The sequence below is a fragment of the Vidua chalybeata genome, chromosome 1, assembly GCF_026979565.1.
Source record: "Vidua chalybeata isolate OUT-0048 chromosome 1, bVidCha1 merged haplotype, whole genome shotgun sequence".
In the NCBI taxonomy this organism is placed as follows: domain Eukaryota; kingdom Metazoa; phylum Chordata; class Aves; order Passeriformes; family Viduidae; genus Vidua; species Vidua chalybeata.
The window spans coordinates 52188416-52214019 of NC_071530.1; the positions used below are offsets into that span (position 1 = coordinate 52188416).

A 25604-nucleotide genomic window follows, 5' to 3' on the forward strand; every position below is an offset into this window, starting at 1 on the left:
TGTTCAGAAAACAAAATTTCATTTATTGTAAAGTTCCTGAAACAATAAACACCTTATCAGAAGTACAATGAACTGGCACTATTTCTTTAAAACATTAAACTGTCTTCCAGGAACAACACCTGAAATATTCAAGAGAGACCTTAAGCCACAAAGTAAAGTGATGCAAGGCTCACCTCCCTTTCCATCCCTTGTGAGCACCACCAATGGAGAATGGTCAGTGAACTTTTATTTGCATTTGTGACCTAACAACTCTCATGGGGGATTCAGGGAGTAGATCACAAACTAGAATTCACTCTTTTGTATTTAGAGACCTGCACATGAAAATGTGACACACAAGACAAATCACAATGCAAATTCCACTTTGGACAAAAAGAAAAATACTGTTTTGTCAAACATTTAATTTAGCAACTATAAAATCTATAAGCCTCTCCCTTAGAGGTGAATATGGCAACAAGAGGAGACTAAGCTGTGTTTTTCATTAGGACTTTGCTATTTATTCCAACAAGTGTAAGAAGGCCTAGGCCTGGACTTACCCCTCCTATTGATACAGTTCATGGGTCTTCCATGAACCAGATATTACAACTCTGTAGGAACATCTGCCCTTCCATTCCTTCAGCATCCTGTATCTGAACAAACAGCAGCCATGCTCTCCATGCTACAAAGGCAGCCAGCATGTGCACAGTCTGAAGAGTGGGGACTGGGAGAGCATTGCCCACAAGGTCCAAGGAGCTGATTCTTTCTGCACAAGCAACTCCTTCCCCACCAACACAGCAGCTTTTCTCAAATGACCTGTGTACATACACACAGTCCCCTGTATTCATGGAGCTGCACAAAACCAGCTGTTCCTCACAGCTCTTGGTTTGCTCCTGGTTTTACTGATGTGTCACTTCACTCGTAACAGCTCCTCAACAACACTGACTGAAGAGCCCCTTCCTACAGCTCAGGGTAAGAACACCTCGCTTGCAGCTTTACCCACACTCACAGTGGAACAGAACCAGCCTCAAGGGTTTGGGTCTGGCTGATAGTCCTGCAGTTAAATGTTGCAGAAAATTTTCCCTGTTATAGGGTGAATCTAAAATGCCTTGTTTATAACTTACACTATTAAACCTTCACAACTTTAAACAAATTCTTAATGATGTTAAAAAACAGTGTGTAAAATCACCTTAAGGCACAAAGAGTTAAACAGAAATGCAGCTCACTGGAAATCTCAAAGCAGCCAATTCAATAAAAGCTGGCCTTGAAATAAGTGTGTATTTCATGTATACATATTAAGCTTCACTGTCATACATTAAAAACAGTATATATAGGACAAAATGTATGCTGCTCAGCACCTACTCTTTTCCATTAGTACCAGTCTCAATCTGAGATATGATCTGTGGTTACAAAGAGGAAGTGAAATGGGTATCTATCCCTCAAATAGCTTGATGTGGGCAACAAGGAGTTGTTAAACATTTATGTGCGCAAAACTGGCAACATTGTTCTGTACAGGGAGGATGTGAACATGCTTCAACCTCACTGCTCTGCTCAACTTAGTAACATATGGAAGTATGGATATGAGGGAAAAAATGTCAAAATGGCAATGATGGAAGATAGGAGAAGTTGCAGTCTTGCACAGAAGAATTCCATGAATCAACATCCCCTCACCCAAGCAAATTGTCTTGGGCAAATGACTAGAGAGTAAAAGAAGGATGGCCATGATGATACTGTCCTGCCTAACAAGGCTGAAACAGATCAGCATTGTAGGTAGGGTCAGCTTCTCTCTGTGTCCAGAAACACCCAGATAACACAGATACGCTGTTGGCTCAAAGATTCTCCTGCTGAGAGGCAGTCAGAGGTGTCCAGCAACTGACTCCTTTCTCCAGAGCGTGAAAGGCACCTCTGCATTACAATATATAACACATCCAAACTCAATTCTGAGCGCAACTGGCTGTATTATATGAACACCTTTGAGGAACGAGAAGCTGCTCTACCTACTTGAATACTCAAGATATAATTCCTTAGGGGAAGAAGCTTGATAGAACAGTTTAATTTAGGTGCAATTTCCCTGATGTGGCTTGAAGTAAAGGTAGCCCAACCTCTGGCAATGAAGCCTTATGAAAAAACTACTCATTGTGCCACTGCTTTTGGTTCAGCTTTCTTTTGTACTAGTACTTTTCCCTGACCTTTCCAGCCATGCTGATCAGATCACCCCAGTACTGCTGCTCTTATTAAGCCATTTAACTTTTGTGTGAAGGAGGAACTGTAACATTAGCACAAAGCCCTGAACTCCTCCTCACTAAATGGAGTAGAACATTTGATACATTTTAAATTAGAAAAGTGTGTACCAACATGGAAAAAAGGGAAAAACTAGCTCAAAAGCTTCTATTCACTGTTTTATAGTAAGAAAACTTTTGTCAGAGTTTATTATAAAGGAACAGCATAAGGAAACCAAATAAATAGTTGAATAGTTAACAGTATGCAATATAACAGTACTAAACTTCCATTACATAAAAATTAAACTTTGGAATAGCATCAATATGAAATATTTCTTAGAAAACCAGGACTCAGACCAAGATCCTCAGATCTGTACATTGGTGCCCAGTTGGTGCCAGCTTTGTCCTCTGAGGGACTGCGTCCATTGAGAACTATGACTCATCCATGCTGCTCCCTAATCCCACTCTGCCAGGCCACATAACATACTGTATTTCCAGGTGTTTAAGGGAGAGTGATCAGGAAGCAGGAGGCATGAGCTGTGCTTCACTGTTTCAGAAGAAGCAGTATATTCTTCCTCATCAGACAGCTATATTGAACAATTGCAATTTAGCCTAAGGATGCTCCTTTTTTCCTTAAAGCAGCAGTTAGAGGAACAGAAAGAAGGTAGAAATCACCTCATGATCCCAGTAAAACCCCAGCTGGTTCTGAGGAAGGTGGAATCAAGGGCTGAGTAGCTGGACAAACTGTCTAACCTAACATGGTAAAGTCAGTGGAGAGAACTTCAGTAACTTCAGAGGAGCTACATCAGACTGCATTCTTTTTTCCTCTCATCAACACTGTGTGGCCACAGTGAGCTGGATTCTATTGGCACATCTCACCCAACACAGGAGGGAAAGGGAACAATCTCTGCTGGCTCACAAGTGACTGAAATAAGCAAATACATCACCCTCAGGAGCAGGATTTTACTGTGCTCCCGAATCATACATATCTCCAGTACAGATTTCTTTCCCAGTGGGGCATGTACATCTCTGTCTAGAGAAGCTCAGCTCACTGTTCAGCTACACACCAGAGGAGTTTGGGTCTTTGACCTGATATAAAACAAAGAAATACACACAGGATGATTTTGAAATCTATATGTCAAACCAGGTGATCAAATTCTCCTCTCAGACAAGTTTTAGATGAGCAGATAGTTCCACTGAAGTCAAGAGGCATTTATGGAAAACCCAACATTATATATTTGCATTAAATAGCAAAATGTATCCTAAAATACTCCTATTGACATCTGTCACCAAAATACTTCCAGTGTCGACTTCTCAAGAACACCAGAACAATTAGCAAAAACTCTGTTACCAATCAATAACAACAACAAAAAAACAGAAATAAAAATTAAAACAAAAAATAAGCTTATCCTCTTTGTTAAATTCCTGTCAGCCACTTGAAATCTTATCTGTTCCATGAAAATAAGCACTTGGCACATTTTTTGGTATGCCATTTATAAACACTTTCTTTTATCTAGAACATTTATTGCATATCAGAAATTCACTTGGCTAGAATACTTTTGTTTAGTAGAAAAAACTGCCTTCCAGTTATAGCTATGAAGCTCAGCACAGTTCAGTAAATGAATTCTCCTGGTATTTCCTGCAGTAATGGTTCCTCAAATTTAAATCGTTTAGAAATGGCTTTCTGCTCAGTTACTTTTTCTTCTTCTGACTGCCTACATTGTCCCAGTGTGTATGAAGCCACTACAATTAGTTCTTCTGTCACTATTGATTCTTCCTCTCCAGTCTTCTCAGCGTCTACTGATTGTTCAGAGGCAGAATCTGCATCTTTCTGGATGGCATCACTGGTCTCCCCTTCTGTACTCCTATTCCAGGCCCTGCAAGAAGGATTATCACTTTGTTCCAACCATGGATGTTGAAGACATTCTTCAGCAGTTGCCCGGTCCCTGCAGAGGAAGGAAAATATTAAAATAAATGTCCAAATGAATACAAAATTCAGAACCTTGCAGAAGAGATCGCCAAAAATTATTCCAAGGATATGACTGTATTAAAGACAGATAGAATTGTAAATTAAAAAAAAAAACAAAAAACACTGACAGCTATCTTTTACCAAAAAAGACCACAGCAGTTCAAGTAGATGAACTCCTAGCATTTAAAATAAAGGAATTAATAGATCCCTAAATATAAGTTTACACTTTCATGTTGCCAACCAACTTTTGACATTTATACTTTTTATATATAGAAAAATGATCCAACTTCTACGTTCTTCAAATATTCCCACAATCATGCAGTAGGCAATTTCAATAGCCGAAATGTCCCATGAAGAACTGGTAAAGTTCCACAGAAAACACCTGTTCTGTTTGGAAACCTGGAATTTCCAGTTTGCTGCCCATTAAGAAAAGTGTACTAATAAACCAGAAAAGGCAAGATTCTCTACTGACCCATCCAAGATTAAGGACTCAAAGCTCATTCATTTAAAAGACTTCAGCAAAGTACCTGCAAGATGAATGGGTGTAATGTTCACCACTACAAGCTACAGTTCATACACAGTTTTCTGAAAGTAATTTGAGATTTAATTACTAACACTTGGACATCATTTGTAAAATACAAGCTTGGATGGAAACAGAGGAATTATCTTCTCATATACATAAAAAGTAATAGCACAATGAAATCAAAGTCCCATTATACTTTAAAAATGAAAACACTAGCACTTGCTACATTTAAAATTAAGTCAGTCTGACATATTAACAAATACAACTGTGTATTTTACTTACTCAGGTTTCTTGACCAGCAGAGTTTTGATGAAATCCACAGCAGACTCTGATACAAGGTCAAAGTCCTCTCCAGAGTAACTTACATTCATTTGAGATATATTTAAGAATGTTTCTTGTTTATCGTCCCCCAAGAAAGGTGATATCCCTGTTAGCATAACATATGCCAGTACTCCAATGCTCCTGAATTAAAAGTAAAAAAGAAAACCAGTTTTCTAGTCTGTCTGCAAACAAACAAAATTCCCAAAGAACAACCCTTTTCAGTAAAGTTAGGATGACCATTAATTTGTTCAACTTACCACATATCAGTTGCTGTACTGATTGGGTCATAACTCAGAATTTCAGGAGCTATTCAGGGGAAAAAAAAAGTGAGTTTTGTCATATGCAGACATTACATTAGAGCTAAAAAACGTGATAATTGCCATGTGGTAAAATTTAAGATAAGCCATTTGATGCATGACAGTCTTTTGAAATCAAGATACTTCTATTCAGGTTATTTAAGTGGTTTCTATTTTTCACTGGTTTTAAGTGTAAAAAATTGTTTTCCTTTTACTGCCATCTTCAGAAGCCAGGCCAGTGTCCTTCCCAGTTAAGGAATCTGTACACAAGTTTCTTGCAGACAAAACAGAAATAGCCAACATTGCATATTCCAGCACTGTAACCCATAACTGTGAAGATATCCCACACAACTCAACTATATATTTTCAAGTATATTTTCAAGGCCTGGAGTAGTTTGGGCTTTTTTTAAAAGGAGAAAACCTACACTGGCTAAAATACTGTATTCAAAGACTGAGTATGTGAACTTAAGCTTTTAATCCAAGTAATACTTGTTATGACTGCTGGTAAGACTCATCTAAAGTGTGTCTTCATCTTCAACGTAAGCACACAATGATAGTTCATTAGACTGGCAAGACTTGCCAGTTCTACCTTTGGCAGCAGTACCACATCTAAGTAATAACTCGATCTTGTGACACAGTAACTACACAGCCAGGCTGGCATGCTCCAAGTTCTCTTTTCACTCCTCAGAAGCCTGGACTATTCAACACACCTATAGTAACAACTTACCTACATATTCTGGAGTTCCCATGATTTCTCTTAGTTCCTCACTGCTCTTCATTATTCTGGAAAGACCAAAATCTACTATCTTAATGTCTCCCAGAGGAGACTTACTGGTTAGCAGAATATTTTGGGGCTGAAAAACAAGAGGAGGAAACTTTTGGGATCACCAAAAAACTAAAGTCTTTGACATCATATTGCATAATTATTTTAGACCATGAGCAACAATAGTGCCTCCCATAACAAGTGTGATATCCTGGATCATTTATGTATTTCCCCCAAGGTGATTTTGAAGAGACAAGTAGGCCAAAAGAATGTATCAATTTAGAATTGAGAATCAAACCTTTGTTAGCTTAGAACACATTGGAAATACATGCCAATAGCTATCATTAAACAATAGCATGTAAGCACCTCCACACTTGTACCTCTCTAGTCCTTTGTATCACCTTTTTTACTCCTTTTTCTCCTCAATTCTTCCAATAGATGGTGTAAAATACCTCCCTTTGAAGGTTGTCCAAAAGCACCCAATCATTTAAAAAACCCTGAATACACAACTATTTTGACTGTACCTGCTTAAAGGTCTGTTGCAACCAACCTGAATCCTGTTCAAAGTACAAACAACTGTATTACAGAATACTAACTGAGAAGAGTTTAAAAAAAATATAGCAGCCTGAGAAACAGGTTTTTAAGAGCATCACCTTTGGATAAACTTGTTTGCACTGATGTCACTAGATCTTGGCTGTGTTCCTTCAAAAAAGCACCTTTGTGGTCATTAAGAAATTCCTTACTATTTTAAATGCTAGCTTAATTTTAAAAAGAAAAAAATTTGCAACTGAAGCATATTGTTACATAAAAAAAAAAACAAAAACAAAAACAAAAAAAAAACAAAAACAAAAAAAAACAAAAAAACACAAAAAAAAACCAAAAAAACAAAAAAAAACCAAAAAAACAAAAAACGGTTTGACTTTCCCAACCCCCAGACCAGTGATCACACTGGGTTTTATCATTAACTTTTCCAAATGTAGAGCTGGCAATTGACACTGCATTCATGTTTCTAGTGAGCACAAGTTCCATGAAAGTGCAGAAGTCTCTTGGGAACCTGGATCATCTTGCATCAGAGTGGTTGAAAAGGGAGGAGGACAAAAGAGTAAGAACAGCAAAGCAACCACTGACTGATAATCCAGATGGAGTAACACCAACATTTATACTCCTTCCCTTATCACGGAGCTGGTCTGTCCTCCATTCCCAGAGTCAGTCATGAAGACATGCTCTCACATGAACAGCCTTGCTTTTGAATACAGAAATAAACCTGGACAAGAACATTTTAAAAAACTCAGGCCAGTTCTCCTCACTGCAAGACCTGAATATAGTCGAGTTTTTTGATTCCTGCAGAGTTAAACTGTTATTTGAAACTAACTCCATGATGCTGTCAATTTATTTTTTGTTTGTAAACCTACACATTCAGAATAGCTCTTTTTTGTATTTTCTTCACAAATTGGGATCTGGTGGCTATACAAAGGCTTTTGGAGCGGCATATTCCCACATTCTTTATAGTTCAGATTTGTTATTCTTTATTTGTATTAGAAAACCAAACATGCAAAAAAGCTGACTATGCCTCCCTCATTACCCTCTTAGATGTTATTCCCAGTGAGAAATTTAGTTATGAAGAGTCAAATTAAAAGCATGAGAAAAGTATTTTTCTCTATATTTAAATGAGGAAAAATTTTCAATGGAAAAGTTTTGTGAAACCCTTCAGCCTTGTATTTTAGCACTTTAGTAGATAAAGCAGTTGCCATTTTTATTGTCTTTTTTTTAAATCTCATTATGCAAAACACACCTATGCAGAAAAAAACCTGTCTACAGTATGAATTGAGTCATAACTCTGAATCAATTCTTAATGAAATACTAGTCATTTTCTTATTTTAAGGAATCATTATGGTATTCTTGTGAAGTACCAGCCTAAATGCCAACATGAAACCTTAAAGAAGCCATAGCTTTGAACTCACCATAGTTTTCAGCTTGACACCATTACTCAAACTTTCAGAAAAGGAAGATAATTTCCTCACATCTGTAATACTGTTTCTCTTTTGGTTTTACTCTGCTAGAATACATCTAGGTTTGCCTAATGCCAGTCAGCTCACAAAGACAGGAGATGCTGGCTGGAGGCTCTCCTGGTGGCCATTCGAAAAAGGGCCTTTCACTTTTACTCTCAAGCCTACTGAAATTGTTGATGAAAACCATCAAATGGCAATGTTTGAAGACCTTCCCCTCTACTGCAGCAAGGCTTAAAAGTTCCATTTAGATCCTCTTATTTCTTCTATCTTTAGTTGGTTTCAAGAAGACACATAAAGACTAAGGACACATAATAAAGGTCAGATTTTTAATCTAATCAGTGCCTCATTTTACCTAATTTCATTAATGTTGCAGATTATCTAATTGTATAATATTCAAAAAACTTCAGATGCCTGGAAGAAAAGACAGGAATTATCCAAGAAATAGTGGTCAGAAACAGGAAAACCAGACTAGCTGAGATATCCCAGCTTCATTATGTCTAAAGATACTAAACTACACTGATTCTAAAAAAAAGTAAAGGACTCCCATATCTTCTTCCTCAGCCCCTACGCCTGCCTAAATTCTCTTCCATTCCCAACTACTGTAAGCTTTTACCAAATTCAAGATTAAGTCACCAATTAATTCACCAATTCAAGATTAAGTCAAAGAGCAAATGAGAACACAGAGAAAGGAGACTTCCCTTACTCTGCAGCTTTTAAGCACCATTAAGAGGAGATGAAAGACTCCTGACTACAATCTGTGCACACCCTGCAAATTAAATAGCATCAACACAATACTGTCAAGTGATAATTAATTTGCACTTGGTAGCATTATATTTGCTCCTCATCCAAGTCAAAACTAGGCTACATAATTGTATTTTGCAATTAAAAACAAGACACATTTAAACCATCTTTCAGTAGAACCATGCTTTTGGAAAGAAATGATCAGGTGACAACCTTACTAAGCCACATCAAAATACCCCATTTCTTTCTGCAGTGTCTAGTCTCAAGAAAAATCTTGTATCTATTCAGAGGGCAAAAAGAATCTAAAGCAAGGTAGCTATCAATGTCATAGATCTGGTTAATTAGATTTAGAATATAAATATTAAGCTGACAATTACATACGGACAACCACTTGGGTTTAAATTCTTCTGGGTGTAGAATTTAACTTTTTTGAAGGTGCAACATATGGAAAATTGGATGGACCTTTCCAAAGGAATTTGAAACAGACAAATGAAATGGAAATCTTTAGAGACACAAAGGTGAAACTAATAGTGCAAAAAACCCCATTTTAGCAAGAATTTGTAAAATTTGCCATTGGCAAACACCTTGCATAGCAACAGTAAACATACAGAAGTCTTCCAAATGTCATCACAAAGTACTTAGTAAATTCCACTGTGCTTTTAGCTGCAAATTAAAGCAGCATGAGACACAGAATACAACAGAAGATGAGGACTGTGAGTTAATAAATATGTGGCCGAAGGGAGCACCCAATTTTTTGAGTTCTGTCAACAATGGGCCTTTTTAAAAAGTCTTGCAAGGCATGTGGATCAATTAATCTTTGCAAGTCATGATTTTTAATTCTGCCATTTCCATCATTTTTATTTGCCAATACTCTGAAGACTTCCATAAACCTTATTTTGCAAAAGACTGATAGTTTTATAAATAATGAAAATCATCACACTGTAAGTAGGACTCCGATTAAACACACATTGTACACTGCAGTAACTTATAAACATGTTAATTAACCTCAATCACTACAACATTTCCTCTGCTAATGAACTTCTGTAAGGCAGCAGAACAATGCTGGATTTTTCAGTGAGAACTGCATATGCTCCATGTTACAGCATTAGTTTTCTGACCAGTTGGGAACTTTTTAAGTAAGCTTTTTATAAATTTATTTTCTGGACAAAATATGTAATCAACATCCCAAGTCTACCTTTGCAAATAAGTACTATAGTCATATAAAACATATCACATTTCCAGTTACAGATATCCAGCTGGTGATGCTCAGAAACACCACAACTTTAACTACAAACATGTACAAATATATACTGTCCACAAAAAAACATTTAATTTTACACATTTTGCTCCAAGGAAATTAAATGGCCAACCATTGAGATACTGAGTATCTTGTTTAAGCATACTGGAACTTTGAGGAATTCTAACTGCTCATTTTTAGTCTTTCTGAACACTTACTCTCACATCACTTACTAAAAATGTTTCATTAATTCTTTTAGTACAATTATTAATATTCTGTGTGCATGACTCAATCAAAATTTTAAAGAATTCCACATATAATTTGAATAAATGTTTGGAAAACCAGGCAAGTGACATATTTGTGTGCAAATATGATTCATCTGCTTTAGCTGATGAATGGTTCATGATGTGCTAAGTTAATATATAAGTCCATACAGCTTGATACTGGAATCTACTGGTAGGTTTATGATAGTGACAAAATACAGCCAAGCATAAGTAAGGATCTCAGCAACAGAACAAACATGTAGTAGCTTACAATATACTTAGTAAATAAGAGAATAGGACATATAAAAAGAATTTTAAAAAATGTAATGCAAATTACTTTTTAGACTTGCTTAGTAATAAACTAGTTCAACCTCATAAAGAGAGAAGCTAAAGAAAATTAACTGGAGCTGGCTGCCCATAGGAGTTAACACATCCAGGTTAGTTCTCTGGATCCCTGTTACAAGTCCCTTCTTGACCATAAGATTTCACATGATGGCAAAAGTACTTGTCACTTGATTTAGGTCAAAACTATTTTTCAATACTTGTTTCAGTAAATCATGATCATTTATATTCCAACAGGGTGTCAGTCAACTATTTGGCAGCAAATGACAGACATTTAAATTAGGTTTTACAGTAACTGTGAAAAAAAGGAAGAATATGCTATAAATGTACTTAACACATTAATTAACCAGTCCTGTTTGAACATTTCATTCTGAAACATTACACTTTATTCCAGTGTCACTACCACCCTTCTTCATTAAAACTCAAGTCAATACAAAAACAAACTTGGTTTTCAATGGCCTGGTGGTTACTCTATCCCAAAAGTTTAATTTTATCATTCAAGGTATAATTAGGTAAAATTGTGTTAATTACAAATTGGCATTATTGTGACATTAGCAAGAGAGTCAACAAATGAGAAATCAGTAAGAAAAATACAGCACCGATCTTACCTTTAAGTCAAGATGAACAACATTGTTTCTGTGCAAGAATGAAACTCCTTCTAGTATCTGCTTCATAAGTCGCTTAACATCTTTTTCTTTGAAGGCCTCCTCTCTTTCAGCTACACACCGGTCAAAGATTTCACCTCCAGCAGCACTGTGGACAGTAGGAATATTGTTAGTTCAGATTAAATTATAGCACCCATTTGGCTCTACTCATACTTTTATTTTGTATAGGCAATATCAGCAAGAGGTATTATCCAATCACGATATTTTCAGTTATTAGACATTTGGCAAGGTTTTACAGCCTTGGAAGTGTTTTCTGCAGTATGGCAGCTTTGGAGACAGGCAAAGATTTTAGTAATTTAGGTTAGAGAATATGAATAATACAGAAATTTTGGGGACTACTTTTGAAGCACTACTGACTTGCTTTCAGATGAATGCCACAATTGTTTGAGGACATAAAAGTTGTGCCTTTTGCCATTCCTATAAAACTACGCGGAAATTTGGCCAAGGCAAATCTTAGCAAACATAGAGCAAAGCCACCCCACCTCCCACTCTCCTCAAAACGCTTCACACATACCCAAAAGAGTAAATGTAAAGTCTGCAACGGAATTGTTTATGAAGTCTCTGGTATACAGGGATACATTAAGTTTCTAAACTTCTTTCATCTAAAAATAGCTCTGAAAATTTTAGCTGTCAGCTTTCATCCTCTTTTGTTCATATATGTTTAAACAACAGAATAACAAAAAAATATAAAAATAACTAGATATGAATGAATTTAAAGTACTCTGAAGCTACATGCAATACCAGCTCTGTATAGAAATGGCTCTAGTTAACTAAAATTGTTTTACAATATAAACCTGTAGCATCAAAAGTAAAATAAACTGAACAGAAGCTCCATCTTAAAATAAGAATGGGCATAAGAATGTTAGAATGGGGCCACTGTGCATATGGATTGCTGAACTCCTACTATGAAATCAGCACATACACCCTTTGTTCTGCATGAAATTCTATAATCACCCCTTAGGGAAAGGTGGTGAAACCCTCAACAGCAGAATCCTCCCCAGTTACACCAAACTGTGACATGCAAAAATGACTTTGCACAAGCATTAATCTTTACTGATGCATACCCACCTACTCTGCCTTTGCTTGCTTTTTTCCAGTGAATTGTACTGCCTAGACTATCCTGAAGACAGCCAGACACATTCAACATGAACATGACAGCAAATGAGACTTATACAAAAGCAGTGCATTTCAACTGTGTACCCCCAGAAAAAGAACACTTAATTATATTCAAATGTTAATTTTGCCAATACTAACTTTGCTGCTATAGTCCTAGTACTTTCAAAAGCCTCATGAATTAAAAAAAAGTTTTCTGCCCTCAAAGATATTCTCACTGCTATTATTTTAAATTTTCCTTGCAGATGGTCTTACAAAAAGAAAAAATTAAAAGAAGGTTAAATCATACCCTTTTTTAAAGAGTTTTACACTTCTGTTCTATATGCTGGCTAGCTGGTACAGCAGTACAATTTGATTTATTAAACAAAGATTTTCTTTCAGAAAACCCATCTATTAAATATTTATTTTTCTTCTTCATGTATCAAGAGATAGAGCTCAAAAATAAAATGAGTTTTTCAAAGGAATATTAATACTATACTTCCTTTTGAAAAATTTCATATGCCTGACACTATCACATCTTTCTTCAGTCCATTTTTATTTAATTCGTGGAAATAGTCATATTTCAGTTTTGAACAGGATTCAAATATTAATGACATTTTTAAAATGAACATCAGCTAGTGTATTCTACTATCCTAAGCCAAATTCCCTGAAAAAGCAGTATCACTTGGTTTTTCCAGATAGGAATAGAAAAAGATCTACTGCAACCCATAAATTAAACTTTCTGCCTTAAGAATGCCATATTATGTTACCTGAAGAGTGATTTAATTCCTTGTAGCAGTGAATTATAGTGCACATACTATAAGTAGTGATAAGATAGTAGCGATAAGATCTACTACCAAAATGACTAACATGGTATGTTTTATAGCAATAACTCTGGGATTTTGCTGGTAAAGCTCTGCCACTTCAAATAAGGAAAGAATACTTCTGCTATTTAATTCTGTGAAATCAGATTTATACTCAAAACATAGGATCACACTTTATGTTTAATAGATCCAGCTGAAAAAATAGTGGAAGTTGAAGGTGGGGGGCCTTATAAAGCCCTGCTTGCTATATGTCTACTTGGTAGGCATCTGTTAGAATTTGTTTATTAGCGTAACTTAATTAAAACTGAGGTAGACACCAACGCTAAAATGTAAGCTAACTAGAATTTTAATACTACACCTAAAGAATTCTGAATTATAGGTCTTAGAAGTCAAGGCAATAAAAGTTGAAGCAATGTCCCATCAGTGAAATCAAGAGACAGTGCTACCAATGTGAGAGTAGAAAACCCTTGATCCAGAAACTTTACTTAAAAAAACCCAATTTAAGTCCCTCCCTATGCTTCTGAAGATGCCTGGGTTCATCAGCATTTTAAAGAGTGAGACATGCAAATACAGCCCTCACACATGCACACCCCCTTCATAACTTATGAGACACTGCCATTCTCAGCTACCATAGACACTTGGCTTTACAAAGTAAGTTTCAAATGGGAAGAAGGTGACTTCCCATGCAATGTTTTGGTTTTTGATCTTAACTTTGCTATTTAGGAGGCTGATGGAACAACTCCTTCTGGACAATTCATTCTGTCCAAAAAAATACCACAATCAAACAAGTAACCAGTAACCCTGTACAAGAACATGTGGAAATTTGATACTGCAAGACCATTTTGTGTATTGTTGCTGTGGAGCAAGCTTAATGGATTCCCTTATGCAAACCAGGCAGGGGGCTGTGAGCCAAGCCAGTCACAAGTGGTTGGAAGCACAATGCAAAAATGAACTCCAAAAAGATCCTCCTGCACACCTATTCCAAGTTTTGCAAAGCTCCTTAACAATACTTTCAATTCAGCTGTTTTGTATTCCCCAGCTAGATTTCAGGGGAAAAAAAATCTAACCATAGAAGTGCTCAAAATATCTCCTAGGAGAGTATCAGAGGCATGTCACTGTTATGATTTCTGTATATATGCAGACCAGGAGTTCTCTGGTGTTAATAATATTTACCCATTTTTCATTAAACTGTCGTTTTTCTAATTGTCATTATGAAATAACTTAGCAAATGACTGGGCTGGTCAGAAAATGCTCTTAAGGGATAAAAGCAAAGAATTATCCTTAGGACAACAAAGTTTTTATGAAAACAAGCCACCTAAATCTGAAAAAAAAAATGATAAGGACATATTTAATAGCAAAACATTCTGAAATCCAGTGTTACTTAGAATGCATTATTTCTCTAGTACACCCTCCCTTAGCTAAGTGTATGAAAAAATTGTGAGACAAAAGAAGGCTTTCTGAACTTGAAAGCTATGGCAACCATAATTCTTTAGCTATTTTAATTTACTTATGAAAGCACTGTTGTGCCATTAATTTCTCTCATTTCAATCTGCTTTGGATTTCAATCAGAAATCCAACTGCTCTTCATCAATGAAAACCATTACTTTATTACTACTTAGCAATATAAATGAGCTAAGTCATTTGGAAGTCTAGAGAACTAATCTTTGTTACAATTATGTTGATTTTAGATTAAACTAAGACTACTTATCTTCCTTGAAATATATCTTAACAATGAACTGTATGAAATTCAGCATCAAATTTCTTTCAAGTACACTTAGGAGACACTAACACAGTCATTTAACTTATCATTAGAAAAAGATTGAACAAACCTATTTCAAGGCACCTGAAGAAATGAACCATTCCCCCAGCTTTAATGTATCAGACATTAAGTTATTGTTCTGAAGGATGCAGAAGTACTAATCACCATAGTACAAATATGTAGACCAATTCCTAAAATACACTTGATTTCAATGCTGAGTTATATACAGTCTGCAATGGACAAAAATTTACTTCCTGAATCTCCAACTCTGTCAAAAGTCTTTCTTTAAAGGGTTATCTTTGCAAAATAATGGAAAGTCATCTACCTTCTGTACATGGACATTACACAGTACAAGCTGTTCACACCACAGTGGTTGTAACATTACCACCAAAGGTTCATGCTCACTGCTGCCTCTTTCCTTGGCTAGGCATACCACTGGACTTACTGGTAATTTTTTCAGTGTAAGGCAATGTAATGTACCAATGTTCCCAAAGCCTGAGAAAACTACAAATCCGTATCTAATGAGAGAACATGGGAAAAGAAGCATCCAAATACATAAAATTGTAGATACTGGTCTTAAAAGTTCTCAGACAAATGCTTTTAGTTTTTTGCCTTCACCTTTCCAATCAGGCAGTCCAGGAACTGAAAGAAACACAAACAAAGGTAACTAAGACCATTTCAGAAGATTTCCCCTAACATTTTTTTATACCTCCAGTCTTGATTTGAGACTGCTAACTAGAACAACTCTGCTTGCTACTCAAATAGACAAGATGCAACCATTGGAGCAGCAGTTATTTGTGATTACAGTGGGTTTGCTTCAAGTTCAGTCTGTTGAATCCTATGCCAAATGGATCACTTCCTGCCAGCAAAACCCTCAGCCCTCATGATAGATTCTACATCAAGACAAATGTTAAAATCTCCGCAGATGAAGTTAGTGGCCAAGATTAAGTATTTGTTTTACTTCTTCAGGAGATAAAGATCTGCCACATCAAGCTTAATAGAAACTGAAATGCCCTAGAGAAGCTTGCAGTCTAGGTATGTTCTTTAATCCTCTGCATACAGAATGTCAGAAATTCACTAACACTCATACCTATTTTGTTGCAACATGTCTTTGGTACACTAAAGAAGCATCCAGACATACTTGCTGAAGTCAGGGAAAGACTGTTTTTGTAATTTACAACTCCAGCACATAGTGATTTATCTGAAATGAGGTATGACTGTTTGATGCATATAAACCCAGTAATTTTGCTAATTACTTAACAACCTAGTTAATACTTCACATTAAAAGAGTTTTGCAACTGTAAGAAAATTGAGTTCTAAAAAGAAAAGTAGGATTTTTGCATTGAAATTATCACAAAACTCATTGCTCATTTAGATTCTCCTGCTCACATTAAATCCTGCAGGATTTAGAAAATGAAACTGTATTTGAGTTTAATTTTCTGACAGTGTTTAAAGCAGGTATTTATGAGTCTTCAGTAGCAGCAGTTAAAACCCCAGAAACTCTGTCACACCTATGTATTATAAAAGATACTTGAATATTTCACATATTATGACTTCATTAAGGGCAAATGAAGTTTAAAAAATGTATTCTAGAAGGAATTTTGCCTTAAGAGACATGGTTTCATTCCATTTTACTGAACTTTGAAGATACACTTTCTTTTGACTTCTAAACAATATGTGATTGGTATACAAGATTTCTCATCATTTCTTTTTGTTATCAAGTAAGAGAAGAGCTGCACAAACTAGATTTATCTTAACAAACAAGTCACTTCTGAACTATTGAGCCTCACTGTTCCTCTCTTAATTATTTAAAATCCATAGAACTTAACAAGAATTTAGAGTTCAGTAGCAACAAGCATTTGGCTAAATCTTGGAAGCTAGCAAGATGCCTTACTATCTAGAGCCATTGTCATATGAGATGAACAGTCACAACAGCTGCAGGAATGCCCATCTGGGCAAACCCAAGTGGAAAAAAAACACACAGACAAATGCAGAGTCACGTGTCCTTTGAAAGAAACTATTCTAAGTCTCAATCCTCCTCCCTTCTTTCCCCAAAAAGATACTGTTTTAGCAAGTTTTCTATTGTAGAGGTTTTTACTAGTTTCTTTTTAGCAACAATGTTGCTTTTAATAACTTTTTTTGTAACTGGTAAAAAAAAAAACCACACAGCAGATTTCATCCCATCTTTGCCACTGTCAATGAAATAAACTTTGGTTCTTGAACAGATACTCATTGCTTCTTTCCTCTTCCTCTTTTATATGCAGGGAGTGTACAGAGTTCATATTTCATTTAAGATGCTTTAACTACATAAATTATAGTTCAGCTTTGAAAGATACCACATAATTAAGAGAAATTTATTATAATCTGAAGTATTTATGAGACTGCACATATTTTCCTGTAATTGTCATTTTCTTAGCAATTCTTCTTGAAGTTTAGCAAGGGTAACAGGCAACCAAAAATTTTTTTTTTTACATTATTCACATTGATACACAGTACTTTTACATTGCTATTTTAAAGGAAATACTGCAGAAAGTTATTCAGGAATTATTACTAATACTTACTATTCCAGGACTAAAATCATCTCTGTTGCAGTTTCATAAACTTCATGCAAGTTAATGACCCAAAGGTTGCATTGTGCCAGCTCAAGGACTGCAATTTCGTGGATTATTTCCATCCGACAGTCTTGGCCCTTTCTTCTTTTTCTCATGAATTTTGCTGCAAACTCTCTTTCAGTGTCCTTCTGGATACACTTCTTCACCACTGCAAATTTTCCCCTGAAATTAAATAAGAATTTAGTTTTATATGCCTTTATAAATTAATGTTTCAGCTTTAGCTTTATAAACAGCTTTAGCCTTCATAAATTAATGTTTCAGGAAACTTGAACTAAATCACTATTAGCATTTAAGATTCAATCTGAATTTAGAAAGATGCCTTGCTGAGTGCTGATCCCTGTATTCAAAACACCCCAGCCCAGAATGTAAGTAATATCCATGAAACATAAGGAATTAAAAAAAAAAAAACCCAATCAATTCAAACAACACAGTTTTCAAAAACACAGAGTAAAAAAGCTGTGCTAGTTCCCAAGATTACATTATCCTCCAAACTTTAATTAAAAAAGCTCACAAAATCAAAATGTACAAATGAGCAATTTATGCTTTCTCTGACAACCTCACAGTAACCCAGTTACTGTGTTCTGAAGTATCCCACCATATCCATGGTAGGAGCGCTCTCATTGAATCCTGCTCCATTTGCCATGCAATATCGATACTCGGCATTTTTCAAGATGGCATTTTCACCATCGCATGTCTGAAATGATAACAGATGGAGATTTTTTTATTAACAGTTCTGAAAACCCCCTACTTATACACTGAGACTAAGAATAAGGAACATGGATAATTCAAACACAATGAAGCAGCTGGACTAAAATCAAGCTCTGTAGCACAATTTTTGCAGCAATGCCAAGGTGAATAGGAGCACCAAGAGCTGAGCACTGTGCTTAGCCCACATTAATGAGCATCACCTCGGCAGAACACACACCTGATGATGCACCAGGCCAGCTCAAACCACACTGCAGCGCTTGCGTCACACCACTTCCCCCACAGCACTCTGGCATAAGTGGCTGCTTTTAACTTCCCTGCAAGAGTCCCACACCACCTGCTCCACTCAGTTCCATTCACACAGTGCTGATTTTTAGACTAAAAAGGTATTTTAATGAATACCTCTCACTAACGCAATGATGAATTCTCACACTTTGAAGTACAGTAACCTTACTTTAGCTCTTACCATACAGGCATAATGATCATTAAAACTACCTTTTTTATTTATATGTAAACATTTTCTTATAAAGCTGCAGGAATAACTTTGAGATCTTTATTTTGGTCCTTTACTTACTGTAGGGTTGCTGAAACCAAAATAATAGTCCTCATCTATTTTGGAACACAGTTACTATGGGTTTTGCCTCTCCTATGTCCAAGCTGAAGTTCACAGAATTAACTACTTCAGCTCATGTCACGGTTTCCACTCTCCCAGCCTATTGGCAGAAGACTGCTATCCATGAAATATAACTGCTAAACAAAGTTGTGGTTGTCTTGCTTTAATAAGCATTTGTTTCAAAATCACACAGTCTAAATGAATCAAGTCAAATAAGTACCCACAAAGTGGGTATTTGCTAGGCAATCTCAATAAAATAATTGGACTTGTAACCACTGATACAGCCACAGTTATTCCTCTAGGAATACTATTTTGCATAAGCACATTATCTACAGCACAATATGTATTAAGACTAGATCACAGCACAGTCCAGATGTCTGGTGAAGGTAGACAAACAGTAAGAATATGCTTTCAATGTCTTGAACCTAACTTTTTGGGAAAATGTTCTTAATTACTAATACATACATGAAGACAAAACTATTGAAGTTTGTAAATACATGAAGATAATTTTGTAGCACAAAATTTATGTACAATAGGAAGGTATGCATTTATCAAAAGTGTTAATACCCTTGTTCAAGTTCTTAGCACCAAAAACATCTCAAGAAAAAAAATCAACTGGTAAGTATGTTGTCAAAAAACAACATATAAAAATAAATTGAGAAGCCCTTTAACAGCAAGTTATTTAAACACCTGATAGATACTAAGCCTTACACCAGTAAATCTAGGTGCCTGCTCAGGTTCAGCTTTCTCTGTTTTCCTTATATAGTCTCAGAATGCACTGCGTACTTCCTCTTGAATGTTGCCTTAGTGCAGTCAAAAGCTTTTAATTCTAGAACCAAGAAGGACCTAGAGAAAGAGGCTTAGAAAAGTTTGAAATCTCTATAATACAGCTTTCAAATACCATGCTGTTTTGAATTACATACAAAATCTACCTGGAAACAAGTTAATTAGTCTAATGAGTACCGATGTTGCGATTCACTGTGGATTAGTCACTATGGAAATAAAACAGTATTCATGGAGCAGCAAGAAACGGCAAGAGTCACCACTGTGTGTGGCCACATATGTCCTGTTTAGCTGAGCTGGCCAGAAGCCTGATAGGTGACGTAATTCAAAGGACAGGTTACACGGGAGTTCAGCTGGCTGACAAATACTAATTCTAAATTGTTTCAGACCAAGAATCCTGCCCAGATTCCTTATGGTTATGCCTATAATTAGAGCTATTAAAACTACTGCCTGTTAGAACTCATCTTTTCTGAATACGATCCCCAAAAAGATCAAACTTGACAAACTTGATGTTTATAACCAGTAGAACTAATTACTATGATCTAGATTCATGTCTGAGAAAATTTCAGAGCTAAGATCCAAAGATAGCATCCACTATATCGTTAAGCCAACAGATACATTTTACAGAATTTATTTTTGATTGAGACAGAATAGTAGATAAGACATATATAAACAAGCATTCTTATGAAGTATACATTCCATACACTTCATCTTTGATCATTTTCTTAAAATCCTGCTTTTCAGAACTTATTACAAAAAGTATATAAAATAGTGTTAGATCAAATCATTGCTACTTTAGTGTATTGAGAAGAACTAGCAGTGAGAACGCTGCATGGAAGGAAGAATAATTTTAAGATGAAAATCTTAATGCACATTTGTCAAGTTGAAAACAGACTATCAGACATCCTGTCACAAATAAAAATGCATTGGAGGGAGATGAGAATAGGAAACTCTAAATAGTTCTCAGTCCTCACAAGAGTCTCATTCAAGAATTATGAATTAATAGAAATCATATCTGATTACAAACAAGCTCAATGTCACCTTTTCAGTTTGCCAACAGAATTTGCATTGTTTCATTAGGCACACATTATAGCTCAAAGGAAAATTGTCAAATCACAAATCAAATGTCAAATCAGAGAAGCAGCAACATTTATGTCACACCAATTAATCTTTGTTGTCCTAGGATCAGAACAACAGAGAACTAACCTTACTAATTTATTTATAATATATAAAAATAACTAAGCTTAACTGAATATTTAAAAATAACTAATCTTATTTTTAAAGTGATCTATAAAACACTGTCACTGTAACAAATGCAGTAATAACTTCTTTCTGTGAAGATGTTTACTTTTTATAAAGTTCAGAAAAAATCTTTTCTGAGATCCACAATACTATGTGCAGTTTATTACATAACTCATATCAAACATTTTTTTCTGAATTGTGGGTTTTTTCTCCTGACAATTTTGGATTTCCAAACAACAAAGTGCAGGGATGACATTTCTGATGTTCATGAATAATTTACTCACATAAATTTATTCTCAAATGGCAAAACCAACTACTTGCAAGTCTTAATTTCCATCTCTTTTCCACTTTTGCTTAGTTCCACAGCTACTTCATCCCAGCTGTGCTACTGCAGAGAGCAGCTGAGGACAGCAGTGTCTTGGCACAAAATTGTACAAGTGTAATGTACTGCTAAGACACACATCACTGAAAGCTACCTGAGAAATAAAAGTTCATGCCCGAGTTGTTCTTTTGCAGGGGAGGGGGAAATAAAATCCAACGCATTATCTGCACATGAAACTACAGCCACATCACTAGTCAGGAACAAAGAATATTTCACACTCCTGGATGTTCACAATATTTTTTATTCTTTGGGTAGAGAATGAGCTTGCATGCATTAACAAAAAACTGGGAATGAGGAGAAACAACTGAATTGCACTGGACATATTTACATGTGTGCACACATTTTGCTAGAAGATGATTTTATTGTGGATCAATCACTTAAGGTGACCATTACCTTCCAGAAGAAAGACAAACCCATAAACTTATACCTTCCTCTAACCCAGCTCTAGAATGAAGTGCATTACTTTCTGTACACAAATGATGACTTCCAATATATGAATAGCTTGTTTCACATAAAAAAAAGGAGTGCAACATTCCATCAACAAGCTGAAGAATTAATAGCCTAGTAATACTTTGTCTGCAATTAGGAGTTTTTTTTCTCGAGGAAAACGAGCAAAGCAACTAAATATAATTATAGTAGACTCCTTAAGAAAGTTCTTGGTAGTAAAAAATGTATTGTTCCCCATTTTACAGTACAATTATGGCTTAAGCACAAATAGTAAGGGGAAGAGTTAAGCAATTGGTGTCTTGTCCTTTGCAAAGGTGACACTGCTTCAAACTAACCTAACTCAAGCTAGAACTGTCTGAAAACATTTAAATCTCAGTGAAGTGATGAGAAGTGGCACCCTTAAAACAATCATCAGAGGTAAGTTTGATTTCAAACCTCATGCAAGTGTAGATTTGTGTGAGAATATTGTGATTCTGAGGACAATAAAATTATTAAGGCTGTGAATACTGGACCAAAATGTCATATATTAAATAATTTAATTTAATTTAATCCCATGTCATGCTAAGGAACTTGTAGTAATTTCCTTTCCAGAGTGGCCAATATAATGAAGTTTTTGATATTTTTCCCAAGTGAACCTGGCTTTCCCAACAGCTGTGTTTCAACAGACTTGCAAAAGCCTGTTCAGCTACTGATTGAGGCAGCACCTTCTGAAGCACATAAGCTTTACATTCTGAAAGCAGTTTTTGCTCCCGTGAGCAGAACTAATGAAGCCTGACTTCTCGCAGGTTTTGCACCCAAATCCCTCTGGTGATCAAGTTCCTCCTAGGTTCATCCATGCCTTTCAGGACTGCTTCCCCCAGGATTTTTGCTCCCTAACATGCCACCTGGGGTCAGAGTCCCCATACCTCTCTTCCCAGTATTACCAGAACTACATGCCATTTTGCCATGATCCACTTTCTTCCCAACCTCCTCCAAACACAGTAAGCCAGAGGCTCCAAGTGCCCTGGGAAGTTCAACATACATGTGTTGACTGACAGAATGGGAGGCCAAAAACCCCACAAACCTGCTGAGCTCATGCAGCAGCCCTGATCTCAGCAAAGGAGATAAACCTACTTGCTTCTTTCTCCGTGCTCTCAGTTTTAAACACAATCCATACGAATGTTATTTTCAAACCTACCTAAAGTTCAGCTTTCAAACTGTTTCTCTAATTCTGAGAAATGGGATGGACAAAGTATATAAACTTTCTTCTACCAAATCTTAATGCTAAAATAGATTATGTTGTGTGCACAAGAACTGCTTTTCATCGAAGACAAAAACCTGCCATACCTGGGTGCTAATTTGTTCTTTGTAAAAATAAACTCTACCCATAAAGAGAGAATTACACAATTTATAACATATAAAAGTGAAACAATTTGTGTTAATAAATAATCAATAAAATTATAGTTATAAGTGGCAGAGAGACTTTCCACCTATATTTTGTCACAGAGTTGGCAAAAAAATAAGTCTTTAATGGGAGTACTTGAGCTGAAATATCTGCTTTTTAAAAAACAAAATTTAAAATTGTTGAATAAAAAACCAAGCACATGCATTCAAATGTAGAGATTTCTATATTCTAAAAGAGAAGATAGTGAAAACACTTGTGAAGTTGAGGAGAGATAGTCTGAACCAAAAATATGTGCAACTGTTGCTCAAAACCATGACAAACAGAACCACCACTTAACTCATTTTAACTACAGATGCAAAATCACAGCCTTCACGTGAAGGTCATCCTTAAAATATTCAAAAAATATTCCACACAAAAATCCTTGCTGCTATTTACTTGTTTAAACTGCAGACTAAGACTTGAAGCAGTAGTTAATTCTTGTTCTTAGGGTAAAGCAAATAATCTGAGTTGTACTTTTCTGTTCCAGAAGGAACCTTCATCTATTCCATGCTCTGATTAGGCCAATGACTATCACCCGGCTCTGAGGGAAATGCCCATTCCATGGAAGAACTGCAAAATATTTTCTGAAGTCATCTGAACTTCAAATAAAAAAAAAAAAACCAAACCCAAACCAAAACAGCAGTGATACCAGGACATTCTGTACTGCTCCTATGCCTTTTGGACTGTTTTTTAGAACTTAGGCTGATTTGTAGCCTGCATTTAGTTAGCTTCAGTTTCCAGGCCTTGGACATTGTGGTCACAACAACCTACAAAAAGCTTTCTCATTCCATGGGATGTTTCTCCCACCTCCCACATGAATGCTTTAGATAACTATGTTTAAACAGGTATTATTCTACTGGTACGCCAGAGTTATTGAGCATTAAGCTAACACCAGTGCTGAAATTCCATATATGTAGTTCCCAAGATGCAAAAACCTTTTAATGAGACTTTTTGCCCTAAGTCTTGCTTTCTGTCAGTCATGTGTTGAAATTATACATGGAGTAAGCCTTATATGTGGAATCACTTCCAAACCCAAGATTTTAACCAGCTTTACCTCCTTAAAAAGTTCCATCTTTAGATTACTCTCAAACATATGGTATCCCAAAGGAGTGTAAAATTGTTTTTCCACGTCACAGCTCATGAAGCTCGAGGAAAATAATAAATACTTCCAAAAAAAAAAAAAAAAAAAAAAAGGAAAAAAAAAAAGAAAAAAAAAGGAAAAAAAAAAAGGGCAGGTTTTCTTCTCCAGTGGAAATCTAGACCAATATCCACTATTCCACACGGGCTCCCAGGAAACCACAGCATCTTCCCAGCAAGATCTGCAAGGCTGGGGAGCCGAGGATGACTTCTTCAGTAGGAGGGACAGACAGCTGCGCGGTACAGCTGCCTCCCAGCACCCTCCTCCAGCCGAGCCATCGCCACGGGCACGCCCTCGGAGCTGGCCCAGCGCGGGCAGAGCTCACCGCCGGACGCCGCTGGATGCCCCTGGACGCGGCTCTACCCCGGCAGGGACCCCCAGGGGCGGGATGCCACAACCCCGGCCCCGCTCCTTCCCCCGCCGTCCGGGGCAGCGGAGGCAGCGCTCACCTGCCGAGCTCCCGGCCGGGGCTGAGGCTGTACCGCTCCTGGAAGGGCTCCGTGCGGATGGGCGTACGGATCTCCGCCAGGAGCCCGCCCCGCCGCCGGGATCGCCCGGCCGCGGGCTGAGGTGGCGGCGGCCGGTCACCGCGGGAGCGACCGGACTGCGGCTTCTCGTCGGGGCTCATGGCGGGGCTTCTCCCTCGGCAGGGGGACGCCTTCGTCTCCTCCTCTTGTCCTCCCGTCCCGGCCCGCGCTCCCTCCGGGCGCTGCCGCGGGCTCGCGGAGGCTGCGGGCAGCACGCGCCGGCCGAGGGGGCGGGGCGCAGCCGCTCGGCCCCGCCCCTCGCGCGCCTCATCTCGGCGGGCGGGCCTGAGGGAGGGACGGCGGTCCAGCGCCACCTGGCGGCGGCCGCGGGGAGCGGCGGATCAGTGTCGCTGTTCGGTTTCAACGAGGTTTACAATGAACCCCGTAAAGCCGAGGTGGTGTCTGAGGAGAGACCGGCTTGCCTCCCTTCGTAACTCGGATATCCTCGTATCACTGCAGCTGGAGGATCCTCCCCCTCTATTCGGCCGCATCTGGAGGATATATCCTGTTCTGGGCTCCTCAGGACAAGAGAGATGAGTAGCTACCAAAGAGGATCCAGCGGAGGGTGACAAAGATGACCTGGGTCAGGAACATCTCTCTTATGAGGAGAGCCTCCGGGAGCTGGGCCTATTTAATCTAGAGAGGAGAAGACAGAGAGGAGATCTAATCAATACATACAAATATGACAGAGGTGGGTGCTAAGAGGATGGTGCCGTACTCTTTTCAGTGGTCTCCA

General features: G+C 37.3%; 1 protein-coding gene across 1 annotated transcript; it reads right to left on the minus strand.

Moving 5' to 3' along the window:
- On the minus strand, nt 1-25051 carry STK17A (serine/threonine kinase 17a). The gene is made up of 7 exons (XM_053934078.1): nt 24791-25051; nt 17558-17770; nt 11265-11409; nt 6029-6155; nt 5263-5311; nt 4967-5146; nt 1-4138 (listed from the first exon to the last, which is right to left on the minus strand). Exons 1-7 carry the CDS (start codon nt 24967-24969, stop codon nt 3805-3807), a joined length of 1227 nt encoding a protein of 408 aa, XP_053790053.1. The 5' UTR covers nt 24970-25051; the 3' UTR covers nt 1-3804.
- Nucleotides 25052-25604: the final 553 nt, after the last annotated feature.

Coding starts and splice junctions, on each gene's coding strand:
- STK17A (XM_053934078.1), bottom strand. CDS start 24,969: ATGAGCCCCGACGAGAAGCCGCAGTCCGGTCGCTCCCGCGGTGACCGG. Junction 6,156..11,264: donor TTGTTCATCTTGACTTAAAG/GTAAGATCGGTG, acceptor CTTGTTTTTCAG/CCCCAAAATATTCTGCTAAC. Junction 4,139..4,966: donor CTGCTGGTCAAGAAACCTGA/GTAAGTAAAATA, acceptor CTTCCTCTGCAG/GGACCGGGCAACTGCTGAAG.